The sequence below is a fragment of the Canis aureus genome, chromosome 20, assembly GCF_053574225.1.
Source record: "Canis aureus isolate CA01 chromosome 20, VMU_Caureus_v.1.0, whole genome shotgun sequence".
Classification (NCBI taxonomy): Eukaryota; Metazoa; Chordata; class Mammalia; order Carnivora; family Canidae; genus Canis; species Canis aureus.
This window is the reverse complement of record NC_135630.1, coordinates 40,368,278-40,384,092: the sequence shown is the minus strand read 5'-3', so window position 1 is coordinate 40,384,092 and position 15,815 is coordinate 40,368,278. Positions and strand designations below refer to the sequence as shown.

Below are 15,815 nucleotides of genomic sequence, written 5' to 3'. Positions count from 1 at the left end.
TTATTATTATTATTATTATTTATTCTCAGGACTCCTTTATAGAAGTGATGTATCTAAATTACTGATAAAGCAATTAGATAATGTATATCTGTATGATTAATGTTTGCATATTTAAAATATGCCCATGTATGATACAGGTATATATATGTATGTATACACACGTATAAGTATAACAAATATTGATTGGAAAGGATTCATGGTGGAGGGGTGGATTTTGAACTTGTCTATGGCATTTAGCAAGGGAGACTTGGTTCACAATAATCATAAGTAGGGTTAATGTGAGTAGTTTGAGGGAAATAAACATGGTAATAAAATACATACTGTTAGTGTTGTAATACTAAGTGATTCATTTTAAATAGTATGTTTAGAGTTTATCCTTATTGGCAAGATTCATTTGTAAATTCAGTCTGTTCCTTGGCAAATCTGATAACTCTTAACAACTTAACAGGAGACTTGAAACTTTGAGGGAAATTTGTAATTCTTCCAGGATGTGCATCTATATATCCCCTCAGCAGTCTCAGACTGATCTGCTGCCAGCATGATTTCCCCCTCTCAGTAGAATGAAATCTCTGACTACACATCCTGGCAAAAGCACACAGTCCTCCTGGCAAGCTTCCCCAATGAGCCACAAAAGTCCTGTCATTTTAGGCAAAATCATTTTTTTTTTCTAGGGGAAGCATGGTTTGGGAATATGGCAGGACCCCAAGCAAACTTGATTTTTTTTCTCAGGATTTTAACAATTACTGTGATATAGTTCCTATTATGAACCCATTCTGCTCCTGCCAAATACCACCCTCTACCTACTCTCATTCACTCTCACAATCAATTCTCCTTCACTTTCCTATATAATAAAACACCAATTTATGATAGGTTTGGAGAAGCATTGTTTTTGTTCTAAACAACATCCTTCATATGTGAAATTAGTCATTCACAGAGCACATATACTGTGTAATCGTTCTGTTATCTGTTATCACTTGGCCAAACTTGACCCTTTTCTGAAGTCCACAAAATATTTTTTTCTTAAAAATTAATACTCAACCCTTGGCATGAATGGACATGGGATTTAGTCCTGTGCCTGTTCATATATTGCAAATCCTTAACTTCCAGGGCAAGAAGGTCTACCTGACCCAGTCAAGAACAATGAGAGCAATGAATCTCTAATAGAGAATCCTGGAAAAAAGAATTTTGATCTTTATGGTTGGGCTTGAAAGTAAGAGGCTGTAAGCTTTCCATGTTGTTACGGCCATCTTTTGATTGTGAAGAGAAAGCCTATCTCAATGAAGCCATTTGAAAAAAATTCAGTAAAGTAGATCCATGCCCCCGATGGGATCATTTGAGCTCCTGCATCAAGTCATTCTTGAAGCCAAATGTACAGTATAATCCTTTTTTGATTATTATTATATCCATTTAGGTTGAGGCTTTTGATACTGGAAACAAAAAGAATCCTTTAATTGTCCCCATCTCCTACCCTGAAATAGAAAATAATAACAGTGACTTACCCAAATATTCTTATCTGATCAATTTTTTCCTAAGAACATCAATTTGTATAATAGCTGTTTATAGTTGGCTAAGTTACATCCTTGGCATATGACAAAATATGATTAAAACCATTTTACTACTTGGACTTAATGAGCATCTTTCTTTAATCAGCTGAGTTTTTCTCATGAACCTTAACTCTGTTAAAGAAAAGAAAGGCCTAAAAATGCTTGAGAAGTGACTTAATCCAAACTCAAAAACAAAAACCTGCTGCCCAAAGTTAGTGCCCCATTTCCACTAAACTTAACCATAGGACTAACTATAGTTTTCTGATGTTGATAATTATCTTATATACATTTTAATATATTTAACATTTCCATTTCTGTTATTCATTCCAGGGTCTGGCTGTCTTTGAGTATGTGAATTTCAAATTATTCTCTTTGTCACGTCTTTCAATGTTGTTTTTGTTTAAATCAATGCAATGCTTCTATCTTATTCAACTAAGTCAATTTTCTATTTAATGAAGTTTTACCTTATGGTTCAATTATATGCTTCTTGGAGTGCAGTGATCAATTTTAGTCTCTTGAGATTTAATTGAAAAATGCAGAAATTGATAAAGGTATGCCATTATGCGTTTGAAGAGCCATAGCATCTGTTGTTCAGATGTGTGAATTAGTTTGCCAGACAACAAAATTCTTCAGTGCTACTTTATGAAACTATATTCAGGGCTATCTTATCTACATTTCCTTTTTTCCTACATTCTAAATATTGCCAATTTCCTCTTTGATATTACCAATTATCATGTTTCAATTTATTTTTCTTTCTAAAGTATCATTTGGGCTGAAAAATGTTAGGCATTTGAAATAGCTAATGGAGAATTATTAATAGTGGGATATAATACCTAATCTTAAATTTTAAGAGAAAAAAATGATGCAAACTCTGATATACAATGAGACCTCAACTGTATATTTTATGAGGAAATACATTAACATTTTCAGTATTTTCCTTGATATATTTGCCCTATACCAGTTTTCAGTAGTGAATATATAATACTTTACAATCATAAAGATGCCACAAGTTACTGGCTTTGACCTCATGTCTTTTTTGTTTTCCTTTTTTTTTTTAAATTTGAGTGCAGCTGACACACGTGTTACATTAGTTTCCATATTCAACATAGTGATTCAACTTCTCTATACCTTATGCTATGCTCACCACATGTGTAGCTACCATCTGTCACCTACAACACTATTCCAATGTTGACTATGTTTCCTATACTGTATCTTATTACTGTGACTTATTTGTTTCATAACTGAAGCCTGAACTCCTCCTCTTCCCCTTTGCCAATTTTGCCCATCCCTCACTGTCAGCCACCAGTTTGTTCTCTCTATTTATAGGTCTGATTCTGCTCTTTGTTTATTTGCTTAGTCATTTGTTTTCTAGATTCCACACATAAGTAAAATCACCATCTGTCTTTGTCTTTTGCCATTTTGAACGTGCTGATATTAAACATGACAGGAAAACATTTCCATGGGATAACAAAATCTGTCCAAGATAAGCTGGCCCAGAATAGGCACAAAGAATAAAATTGTATGGCCATTCAACAGAAAGAACCACGGCAGAGCATTGCATCTTGAGAAGAAGGTCATAGCCTTATCAAAGATATTAGAGAGTAAACATGTTTGTCTTTGGGACAATGTCAGTAGTTAATGGAAATTGACTTAAGTGCATGGACCAGCCAGGAAGGATCCAAAGGGGATACCAAAATAGCTAAGTGATAGGTGACTAAATCTGCACAGATAGATGTTTAACTGGTGTGATTCAGAGCTTTAAATGGTAGTCGGTGTCTCAGTATGAGAGCTTAAATTGGATGTGTAGAATTAGTGTTCATTTTGAGTTTTTAATTTCCAAGTTTGATAAAAGATTATTTGATTTATGATTACATTAATAAAATTTCACTATGCATCACTATTTTATTAGTGATGTAGAAATTAATATTAAAATTAAAACCTTGAGAGAAAATGGGAGGATGTTTAGAAATGAGAGATAAGAGCTTTTAAGTGAATGCAAGGACCTGAGGTTTGCCCTCTTTGCAAATTAACCTGTATATAAAACATGAGGCCTTTGCATCAGAGACAAAGAGAGTTTATTACTCACAGCAACAGACAAATCACTAACGCAGTGTGGTGAAGGTCAGATGGTATTTTTACAGAGAGGCTCTTTACAGGAGTAGAACCCTGATGTAAGAAACTCTCACTTTGTATAGGATTGATGGCTCCTCCTCCAAAAGTACAGTTGGAGGCTGAGATCAGCCCAGTTTAATCTTCAGAATGAGAAAAAAAAAAAAAAAAAGGTTGATAGTGGCTAAAACAAAAGCAAAATTAAAGGACAGAACAGTGCTTTAGGTGCTTGCTCAGTCTCTTATTATTTTTTTTTCCTGTATATTTTGTGGTTTAGGGCTTACTTTAAAATGAGCTCTGTTCTCTGCAAGTATCACTGTGATTGATGTAGGAAAGATGTTAGACATTAGGATTCAAAGCTAATGGCCAAGAAAAATTCTGGTGAATTTTGCACCAGATCTCTCTCTCTGGTGCAAAAAAAGTGATTTTATTAAAGCATGAGAATAGGACCTGTGGGCAGAGAGAACTGCACTGGGGTCATGAGGAGTGGCCCATTATATACTTTCAAGTTGGGAGGGGGTAAGGGATAATGTAAGTCTCTAAGGAATTTTGGAAGCAAAGTTTCCAGGACCTTAGGGGGTGAGGGTCCTATTGTTGATAAAAGGTTATTTATTACTATCTAATAAAACCTGAGTCTTGAGACCATTTAGATATATATCAGTGGGTCATAGGCTTGGGAGGTGATTACCAACATGTATCTTGGGGGTTAGAGATAAAAAGAAGTTTCCAAAGGGATTTTTATATTTAAAGTAGACATACAGGGCCTGGGAGTCCAGCTAAGATTGCATTTAGATCTTAGCAAAGTATTAACATCAAGAAGCTGAGTCCCTAGAGAAAGATCCCTCTGCCTGTTTCAAGGACTTGTCAATGGGCTGTAGGTAGTAAGGAAATTTAATAATTTGTATTATGTCTTTGTTTCCCATTTCAACTGCAGTAGAATTTTAGGTCTTTAGGATTATGGAACACATGCAACTTTTATGTTCCTTTTGCATGAGATACTCAGTGAAGAGAAGATTTTAATCTGTGTATGTCTTCCTTTTGCCTTCTGGCATCAGTAGACGACCATTCAAGCAGATCTTTGATTATAGGAGTCTGAAGTTAAAGAAAGCTTTTGGTAAACTCCTGTAGGCTTTAACTGAAGAAAGTTAAGAACCACTTACATTGTGGTACTTATGCTGCTGTTATGCAAACAAACCTTCTGGTGACAAGAAATATTTGAAATTCTAGAGAGGGGTGTTTTATTTTCCTCTTGTGTGAATTTTTTTACAAATAATCTAAAGAATGAAATGATCATCAGAAAATTGCTGCTATTCACATTTTAGCTACAAATCAAAAAGACATAATTTAGCTGAGTGGCCATCAACTGCTCCATTATTGAGCCCAGAAAGGGCTTTTTATTACAGGAAGTGCCATTTATAGGATTGACACTTTCATATGAATTAATAATGATTGCTTACAATTATGATGACTTTTAAATAAAGATGGCCTTTATTCTGATTACTTTTTAGGAAAATGCATTTGTTTTGTACACCTGACTTTATCCTAGTTACCAAGAATTCCAACCATTTTAAGACAAATATATTTCTCCTGCCAGGTTGGAAAACAAAACAAAACAAAACAAAACAAAACTCTTCAGAAGATATAGATATTTAGAGGATCTGAAGAACATTCTTCTTGTGACATTGCAATGATAAGTAACTAAATTAACATTTATAAATACATTGAGTGAAAAGTATGTTCTTTGAAGGAGGCAAACAATTAATAGTCTAACACAGAGGCCAGCAAACTTTGTCTTTAAGGGACCAGAGTAAATATTTCAGACTTTGTCAGCCATTTGGTCTGTTGCAGCTATTCAGATCTATAATGATAGTGTGAAAGCATCCAAAGATAAAGATAAGCAGACAAACAAACAAATGTGGTTGTGGGCCAAATTTGGTGAGCCCAGGTTTGGTCCACAGCCATAGCTAGAGATTGTACACCACTGGTCTTGAAGCGGCAGAGCAGATTCTTGTCTCATGGAGTCAAAGAATTAATCTCCAGTACAAAGGAGAGTGAGTAAAGAGACAGACGTTTTTTAGCACGGATACAGAGAAAGCTCTCAGGAGTGAGAGGCATCTTGACAGGGTAGCCACTGAGGGCTTGTAAGTTTGGTCTTTTATTGAAAGAGAATCAGGGAACCTAAATCCTTTTAACATCTATTGATACCACCATTGAGTAAGGACTAATGATAGCACCTTCAATGTCTTACTTCCTTTTTTTAATTTGACCAATTATTTGTTGGTCACAAGTAGCTTTTATAACAAGACCCCATCTCTGGCACTTGGAACAGGGTGCTCTGTTTGTTTATTTCTGGTTTCCTTTCATTTCCACATTTTTTGGGATTTTTGTGAGCCTGATTCCATGGCCCCCTACCTATCTCTCCCTGCCTAGCCCTGCCTGTCCCTTACTCAGTCTGGCATACTAAACCTACTGTGTGTGTGGGTGTGTGTGTGGGTGTGTATCTCCTTGAACAACATGTAGGTTAGAGGTGTGACCCTCCACACAATCAAAAATGTACATATAACATTTGACTCCCTAAGAACTTAGCTACTAATACCTAGTATTGACTGGAAACCATACCAATAACATAAATTGTCAATTAGCACTTATTTTATATTTTATATGTATTATATACTGTATTCTTACAATAAAGTAAGCTAAAGAAAACAAAATGTTTTTTAAGAACACCATGAAGGAAGAGAAAATATATTGATAATGTTATTGAAAAGCATCTGCATATGACTGGACCTGTGTAGTTCAAACCTGGGGTTGTTCACAGATCAACAGTATGTATAAAGTTTATTTATTGATATGTATATATTTTTATATATAACTTAATTTACATTATATTAAATTTGTTATTTTAATATTAATAACATATTATTTTAGAATACATAATATATAATTTAAATTTAATACCAGAATATTATTAAAGTAGGTTTCCTAAGTTTAGATTTCCAAGGTAATGTCAAAAGAAAAATACTGACACTTGTCAAAATAGTAAGGAGGACTTTATTCATGACTATTATAATAGAGGTAAGACTATGGCAACAGGGGGAGAGACTGAACTGAACTCTGAATACCACAAATAAACTGGAGATTTATTGTCAAAGAGCAGAGTGAGAGGGTAGTAGGGAAAATTAATGAATGAATGAATGAATGAATGAAAGAAAGAAAGAAAGAAGAAAGGAAGGAAGGAAAAGAAAAAAAAGAAAAAGAAAAAGAAAAGAAAGAAAAGAAAAGAAAACAGAAAAGAAAGAAAAGAAAAGAAAAAAGAAAAGAAAAGAAAAGAAAAGAAAAGAAAAGAAAAGAAAAGAAAAGAAAAGAAAATTTACTAAGAGGACCTATTGAGAGTAAGGGATTTTTACTAAACTTGCCTAAGAGGATTCTCCTTATTTATTTGTTTGTTTGTTTGTTTATTTATTTATTTATTTATTTAGGAGGATTCTCTTTAAATACAAGGCCAAGTACTTAGATTTCACAGGTGTGTGTGGGGGGTGATGAGGAATTTGATTAGACATCAATGGCGGAGGTATTCTTACTAAAATGACTTGGTAGGATTCATGCTAAAGGTAGACCAAGGTCGTCAAGGACTAGTCAAGAAGAGCACTCAGAGGAGTCTGGCTGAATTTTGGTCAAGGAGGGAGTCTTTGTCAGTGGTGTTAAATACATTTCTAAATAAAGTTGTAACAGTGAAAAAAAATATGAAAGATAGTGAAAAGATTTAGTCTTGTAGCAGAGAAAAATATTTCTTGAGATCCTTCAATGGGATATACACTATACATATCATGTAAATATATATTATATAAAATAGAAGTTTCAAACGGCTAAATGCTGGTTCTATCCCCCGATTCCCACCAAGAAATTCATCAAAGAAACAACTGAGGCTGTTGCTGACTTTGGTAGAGGAGATCAAGGTCTTGACAGTGAGTGAGTAGCATATGGAAAGGAGGACCAAGCAGGGTGTGTATGGGGTTTTGGGTATTTTTTTTTAAGATTTTATTTATTTATTTTTTTCCTGAGAGACAGAGAGACAGAGAGAGACACAGGCAGAGGGAGAAACAGGCTCCTCACAGGGAGCCCGATGTGAGACTTGATCCCCGAACCAGAATCATGCCCTGAGCCAAAGGCAGATGCTCAACTGCTGAGCCACCCAGGCATCCCAGGGGGGATCTGTCTTGACAGATCTCTCACTATCAATGTTGATTGGAATTGGGTGAGTGTGTATGGTAAGAATTTAGGATTGATGAGTTCAAGGCGGTGAGGGTTTGGAAGAGGATCTCAAATATTAAACAGTCATTTGGCTGAACTATGTATTGTTGTAAGAAAGAGATACTTACTTTAGTGGGCCCTGGTTGAACAGTCTATTTTTCAAGTAAATGGGTTTTCGAAAAAGTTCCGTGGGGAACTGGGGAGATGAAATGATTTGCAACCTCGTCTTCCTGTAAGAATTTCCTGACATATTAAAGTTATATTAATGCAGACAGTTGATGGTAAACTCATGTTAATATAGATAGTAAGATGTGTGGGTGTGAATAGTCTCAGTTCTCAAAGGAACATGATGATGTCTCTTGAGTTTAGAAAGTAATTGAAAACCCAAAACAACACATCAAAACTAAATAAAAATAGACAGTACTTTTTTAATGAAGTATATGATTAATTGTTAAATGACTAACATGAAGTTCAGAAAAGAGATTGAATGAGGACTTTAGATGTGTTGGGTTAACGGTGCTTAGAAAAAGACACAGAATCTGGGCAGGACTTGGGCAGTGAGTATCATAAACAAAGTAGAATGAGGGTGATGTATAAAATATGTGAACAAGTGTAAACAACAGATGATCTGGGCTATTTTAGGGTGTCGGGTGATAATAACTATGTAAATAAATATATGTTGAAGCCAAGTAGTGGGTAACCTGAGTGCCAGTCTTTCATTTCATACTTTATTAATAGCAAACCATGAGTCTTTATGGTGCATATGACGAAATGCAAAATGTTTAGAATGTGTAAGACTATGTAATTAGTATAAATTGGAGGCTTAGAGAAAATGTAAAAAATTAAAACAATCTTCCAAGCAAAAGGTTGTAAAGAATACTATTAATATAGGAAGTGAAGAGATAATATATATGGAACTTTGAGGGAGGGTATATCCATAAATATAAGGAGTTTATAGTTCACCGACTTTTATATACCTGCAAGATATTTATGTGATCTAGCATAGAACTGAAAATACAAAACTGACATCTGGGTGGGATCAGAACCTGAGTTGAAAGTTTAAGAATCAATATAGGAAGGTCTTATTAGGAAGGATCACTCAGAGAATAGCAATTGGAAATTAAATAAATAAAGCTCAGAGCTGAGCTTGGAAGGATGTCTCTGTTTCATAAGCAAGGAAGGAAGTTAGGACGTACTCAAATTTTGAGGAAATAATTCCAGGGCAAAGCGATGGTTCAAAGTCAGAAAAGATGATTTTAAAATCTTTGTGTACTTAATCATTATCACACACTGCAAAGCAAGGGAGTTGGGAAGAAAGGTTGGAGGAAGAGCATATTTGACTTGATTTTTGCAGGCCGGTGGTAATGTTGGAAGTTTGCAAGTTCAGTAGAGTGAGGACACAGCTACAGTGCTGGGAAATTCAAAGAATAGTATGTAAGGAAGACACACAGAATGACACAGAAACATTATGTAGAGGGCTTATTGAAGGTTACTGTGAAGGGAGACAAAAATCCTGGGAGAGAGCAAAAGAGCTGAATGGAGCTGATCATCATCATCATCATCATTATTATATTATTGTTACTATTATTAATATTGAAAATAAATATATACACTATGAAAAGCACTAGTAGCTGGCAAGAAGTACCAGATATTAAAGATATTCAAGAGTTCAGAGCATAGTGGTTTGGCTACAAAAGAGAAAGATTACCTCATTCTAGAAGTCTAGAGAAAAAGGAATAAGTATAGGATGTGTTTTTGAGGTTGACAGGATAGTGAAGCCATTCAGATGTCCTTGGTTTTCACAGGTAAATACATGACAGGCTTGGGGCTCTTCAAAAAGTGAGGACAGTTTTGCACGCTTGTGAGCAGTTCATCAGGAGAGATGAATGAGGGATCTGCTGCGTTTCAGAGTTGATTAGCTCAATATTCCAGACTGGCCCTTGAATGTTTAATGATTAAATCTTAACTTGATATTTAACAAATTCTTTCAAAAAGCATTTTAGTTTTTCTGTGATAATCATTTCATGATATTATTTCACCGGTTTTAAATTTTGTTCAGTTTATTGCTTGTGAGTTAAAACTATATCAGATGCTGTGGATTTTTCATTTTAGATATCAAAAACAGGTTTTTTAAAAAAACAGATTTTTTAAAACGAAGGTCGCATTTGAATTAACATCTCCCAAATAATTTATTTGCCAAGCTTTTTTTTCAATTTTTGAAAACTCTCTTTATAGATAGATGGTATATTTTGTTTTGAACTATCCAAAGCAAATATCCAAAGCAAATTATCATGTCAAAATTGAATGCATACTTACATTATCAGATTTTCTGTTATCAGCAGAAAAACAATGCCTTTATATGGACATGCATGGAAGGTGAATTTTGTCTGCTGTTAACCCTAAGTATAACCTGTTATTCGGAGCTGAGTTTATTACCTACTGCAGTTGTGGAGGATATTTTGACAGTCTTAGAATGTCCAGAAACAGGGACTGGTTGGGTGGGTGTGGGGAGGTAAGTGTAGGGCTAGGGATCTGGGATTGAGTGGTGAAGACAGATTTTCAATATGAGAATGAGTTTGGAGTTGGGCACATCTCATGATGTAGTAGGTTAGGATTGGTGGACAGAGAGGCAGGCATCTTGAAGTTAGCATTAAGGAAAGAGGTGCTTGATAATTAAGAAATTTGTTCCATTTCAAGAGCCTATTACTCAGGTAAATTAATTTTCGTTAAGTTTCTGAAAACATTGTTTGTATATCTTTACACTTATTTTCATGGGCTAGAATATGTAGTAACTCAAAATAAAATATTATGGCTGTACGCTGCTTTGATTCTTGGTCCTGACATTTGAGGTGGATGTAGAGGCTAATTTCATTAGCAATTTGAGAATTGAACTGTTCTGTGAAGTGCTTTACTTATCTGCTTTGTATTGAAGAGGTAGAAAATAGAAGATTACATTTACCTGAGTGATCTTAACCTAAAACATACTACTCTGTTTTCCCTTTCTTTAGACACATTAGGAAACAGGGGGTAGTCAGAAATTACAGTGATAATAAGAGGGAGACAGATACTAAACATACATTCTTGGAGCTCAGGATGGAGAGGATAGATGGTGATTCTGTCTTGTTACACCTTTTCATTTTAAAAAACTGACTGAAGGGCAGCCCTGGTGGCGCAGCAGTTTAGTGTCGCCTGCAGCCCCGGGGTGTGATCCTGGAGACCTGGGATCAAGTCCCACGTCGGGCTCCCTGCATGGAGCCTGCTTCTCCCTCCGCCTGTGTCTCTGCCTCTCTCTCTCATGAATAAATAAATAAAATATTTAAAAAAAACTGACTGAATCAAATATGTGTTCAGGATAATTGACTCTTAACTTTCAATGAGCTGAAAAGGAAGAAAGATTATTTAATCAAAGTACTGTGTAGACATGCATAGTACTGTGTTTTAAGAATATTTCAAGTATCCCTACCTTAATCTTCCTGGGTTAATATACTTTATTCATTGCTCTTATTCACTAGTATTTCATTACCTAATATTAAGCAAAATATGACATGACAGTTTTGAAGTCAGTTCCAGAAAGTAATTTAATGCAGTAACAGGAGTATCAAAATGGGAGATTCCACTAGTGATTGTAAATCAAACAGTAAAGTAGGATAAATATGAGACCCAGAAGACCACATTTTAAAGACCAGAAAATAAAATTAAACAGAATTAATAAAGGCAGATATTAGATGCTTTTAAAATAATTCATGCAGAAATCTGTATTAAATTTTAAGCTACGGAGTTACACTTGAATTAAAAATGTTTCTTCTTCTAATTCAGCATTGGGAATCTAATAGGAAAATTTGCAAATGTGCAGCTCTAAAGGTATTTATAAATCTCAAATCTCTGTACATTTTTTCAAGTCTAAATAATTAAGCAAGATTTACTTTTAAAATATTAAATATAGTTTTTATCTTCTCAAATAAGCTTTGCTTCCTTCTACTTTGGTTCTAAGGAAAACAAAGATTAATTACCCTCTTTCTAAACCTGATTCAATCCATCATTGGCTTAGAGTTTCCTCTTACTGTGAGACTGTGGGGCCATGTGTTACTCATCCTTACCATTAAAGATGAACCATCATACATACTGCAGATGCTCTCTGAGCTCTTCTTCCTCCCTAAGTCCACAGACTTCATCCCTATTTGAGATTCTTCTTCTTTTTTTTTTTTTTTTTAAGATTTTATTTATTTATTCATGAGAGACAGAGAGAGGCAGAGACACAGGCCCCATGCAGGGAGGCTGACGTGGGAACTGATCCTAGGTCTCCAGGATCACGCCCTGGGCTGAAGGCGGCGCTAAACCGCTGAGCCACCAGGGCTGCCCCCTGTTTGACGTTCTACGATATGCTTGCCTCTTAGGAGAAGAACCGTTCATTGATGGCTTTTGGCTTTATTTTCCTTCACTGTGCAGTAGAAGGTGTAAAGTCCCTTTTCTCTTAATTTATAGTGAAAATATCACAAGGATGACTTGTTAAGACATGCTCTTTGGCTCTTCTTGCTAATCAATGATGGCAGTTTCCTTTAGTATCTAGAAGTGATCCAGAACTGAGAATATGAAGAAAAATAACAGAAGTCTTGATTGACTGAGTCTTGATTGAGTCTTGATTGAGATCATACTCATTTTTTCAAGCAACAGTAATTGAGAGCTCAAAGACAGAAGACCAGAATTAGCTGGCAAAACCAAATGAGTAACACAGGTGACCAGTGTTGCTATTGAGCTGTGATCAGAAGTACAGGATAGGGAAGAAAGGGAGAAAAGGAAAGAAATATAAATCAAAATAAATATTTATTCTTTGTGTAGAGCTCAGATTTGTTTTACATCACTAGAATAGACAACAGGTAAAGTTAATGATAGGAGAACATAGTTTATTTATAGCTGATTCAGTTCAGAAGGTGATAGAAGGCCTTATTTTAAATATCACATACAACTGCCTTTCTCCCCATACAGTCCACTTCAGATAGTAACTTGAAAATCTTTTTTGTCTATTTTCCTCCCTTTTTAAAGCACTGTTTGTTTTTCCCAACCCAACATGTCATTGTCCTTATTGAGCTCAAGAACTACTGGCTTCCTGTGCCATCTATAACTTTAATAGGAGAGTCATTTCTAGATATAGCTTTTTGTAATATTGAAATAACTAGAGAACAAATCAGAAAAGCTTATTCTGATAAAATTGTATCTTGTTTAACTTCATTTATTGTGGATAGTGGACTCAGACTGCTTCAATATCGCCTTTCTTCCAAAAATGGACAGAGGATTGGGGAGATGCAATATCATGCAAAAGGTTAGAATTGAGTAAAACTAGAAAGAAGATTATCATAAAACAAGAAAAAGCACTCAAGTCTTCTTTTATTTGGTTATCTTCCCTTTAACACACAAACACACACACATACATGTGTGATATGTAATATATATATATTTCTATGTGTAATATATAATATGTATGATGTATAATGTGAATGTATATATGTTTAATTTATACATGTATGTGTAATATAATACATATATATGCATATAATATATATTATATATTGATCAACTACTTTGACCAAGAAGCAAAAGATTTTCTTTAAGTTAGAAGATAAAAACTGATGACTACTTAATGTTCCAGCCAGTATAATTCTTTATATGGGCATTACATTATTTATATCATGTTTACAAATAATTAAATTTATTTGTCTTCATACTGGGCATATCTCTCTTCTACCCAAAAGCAATAACTCCTCCTTATCATGGGGTACATTCATATTTCTTTCATTTTTTTATTATTCAGGTTGAAAATATTTATTTTTTTAAAGATTATTTACTTATTTATTCATGAGAGACACAGAGAGAGAGAGAGAGAGAGGCAGAAACATGCAGAGGGAGTAGCAGGCTCCATACAGGGAGTCCAATGGGGGACTTGATCCCAGACCCTGGGATTACTCCCTGAGCTCAAGGCAAGTGCTCAAGCCCTGAGCCATCCAGGCGTCCCACAGGTTGAAAATATTTAGAACCTCTTACACCCATATTATTAATTTTTTTAAAAAAGTCATTATATTAAATAAGCTTATTTAGGTAATTTCTAAGTCATAGTCATCAAAGAAGTATCAAACTTTACACATATGATCTATGTACCTTCAGGGTGAAAGAAATAAAATAACATTTTTCAGCAAAGATTGGGATGTTTCTTTTATATTCATTTAGGGAAGAGAATATTGAATCTACCATAAATATTTAGTTTGTTTAAATTTTTTCTAAGTTAGATGAATGTGAAAATGAATATATATGTATATTTAACTCCCAAGTATCCTCTCTGGTAGTTTTACCTTCTGTTGATACTTTTAGTCTGAGGTATTCTTTTTTTTTAAGATTTTATTTATTTATTTGAGAGAAAGAATGAGCACAAGTGGGGGGAGAGGCAGAGGGAGAAAGACAAGCAGACTCCCCACAGAGCAGGGAGCCCTACTCAGGGCTGGATCCCAGGACACTGAGATCATGACCTGAGCCAAAGTCAGATGCTTAACTGACTGAGCCACCAGGGATCCATGAGGTATTCTTTTTTTCTTTTTTAAGATTTTATTTATTTATTTATTCATGAGAGAGAGAGAGAGAGAGAGAGAGAGAGAGAGAGAGAAGCAGGCTCCACACAGGGAGCTCAATGCGGGACTCGATCCCAGGACCCCAGGATCATGTCCTGGGCCGAAGGCAGGCGATAAACCACTGAGCCACCCAGGGATTCCCTCCATGAGGTATTCTTAAGAAGATTTAATTTGCTGACAAATGTGGCTGAATTGAACTCAAATATATATAAAATCAACAACTATCCAGAAGCAATGCAATTATTTAAAATGAAGACATCAAAAATCAAATAAGATAAAATAAAATAATAAAATAAAATAAAAACATCATTTTCCTAAAGTTGACAGAGAGGTTACAATGGCATGCCAACAGTCTCAGAGATTTTGATCTGTGATCACACAAGCCAGGTAAAAAATCAGGGACAAATTTAAGAGATTTTGATCTGTGATCACACAAGCCAGATAAAATATTAGGGACAAATTTCCTAAGGAGAAAGGTTGGAAAGGAATTGAGAAGTGGTAAGACTGGAAACAGTAAAAAGTCTGCATGAGGATGGTCTGGTAGGAGTAGCTCAGAATTGTGTGGAGTTATGGTAAACTGGCAGCCCTCGTTGTCAATTTAACTAGATCATGATTCAGTAACAGTGCCTTGGAAATGGGAGGCACTTCTTTGCCCCTTCTTTCCATCACAGAGTGGGCAGCAGATTTTCCATATTTTAATTAATTTTCAGTTGTTAAACCAGAAACCTGAGTGGCCCTTTCACTAACCCTGTCTTCACTGCACAATAGACCATGTGCTAGCCAGGCTTCTTGATCGTTGAAGATTAATGTGAGCCAAGTACAAAAATTTGCTCAAGTTGTTAAAGGCTAACAATGATTGTTCTAATGTGCCTGCTTATTATGCACATTTTCTCCTTTATAGTTTATTATATTACCTAGTCAATCTGTTTGTCAATTGTTAATATCTTTGTTGTTGCAGATACAGATGTGGTGTATAAAAGCGAGAATGGACATGTCATTAAACTGAATATAGAAACAAATGCCACCACATTATTATTGGAAAACACAACTTTTGTAAGTAATGAAAGATTAATTACTTTATGCATTTCAGTATTGTTTAAAATGCTCTCTCGGTGCACATAACTTTTTTCTTCTTCAGCTCCAGCACCTGCAACACATTTCAGGTAAAAAGTTAGGGTTTGACACATCATTAGAATCAGTACATCTATTAATAGGAAATGCCCATGTGACCATCTGCTTCATGTCTCCCCATTTATCTTCATATACCCCCTTTTTAGTCAATGAATAAATGGTTCCA

At 35.0% G+C, this 15,815-nt stretch overlaps 1 protein-coding gene across 5 annotated transcripts in view; it reads left to right on the top strand.

The window, feature by feature from the left end:
• The window catches only part of DPP10 (dipeptidyl peptidase like 10), a 1,281,550-nt gene that overhangs the window by 956,171 nt on the left and 309,564 nt on the right, over positions 1-15,815 (top strand). For all 5 annotated transcript variants that reach the window (XM_077861455.1, XM_077861454.1, XM_077861453.1 and 2 more), the window contains one exon: positions 15,477-15,571. In XM_077861455.1, coding sequence (XP_077717581.1) covers positions 15,477-15,571 — 95 coding nt within the window. The remainder of the gene's footprint in view (positions 1-15,476; positions 15,572-15,815) is intronic.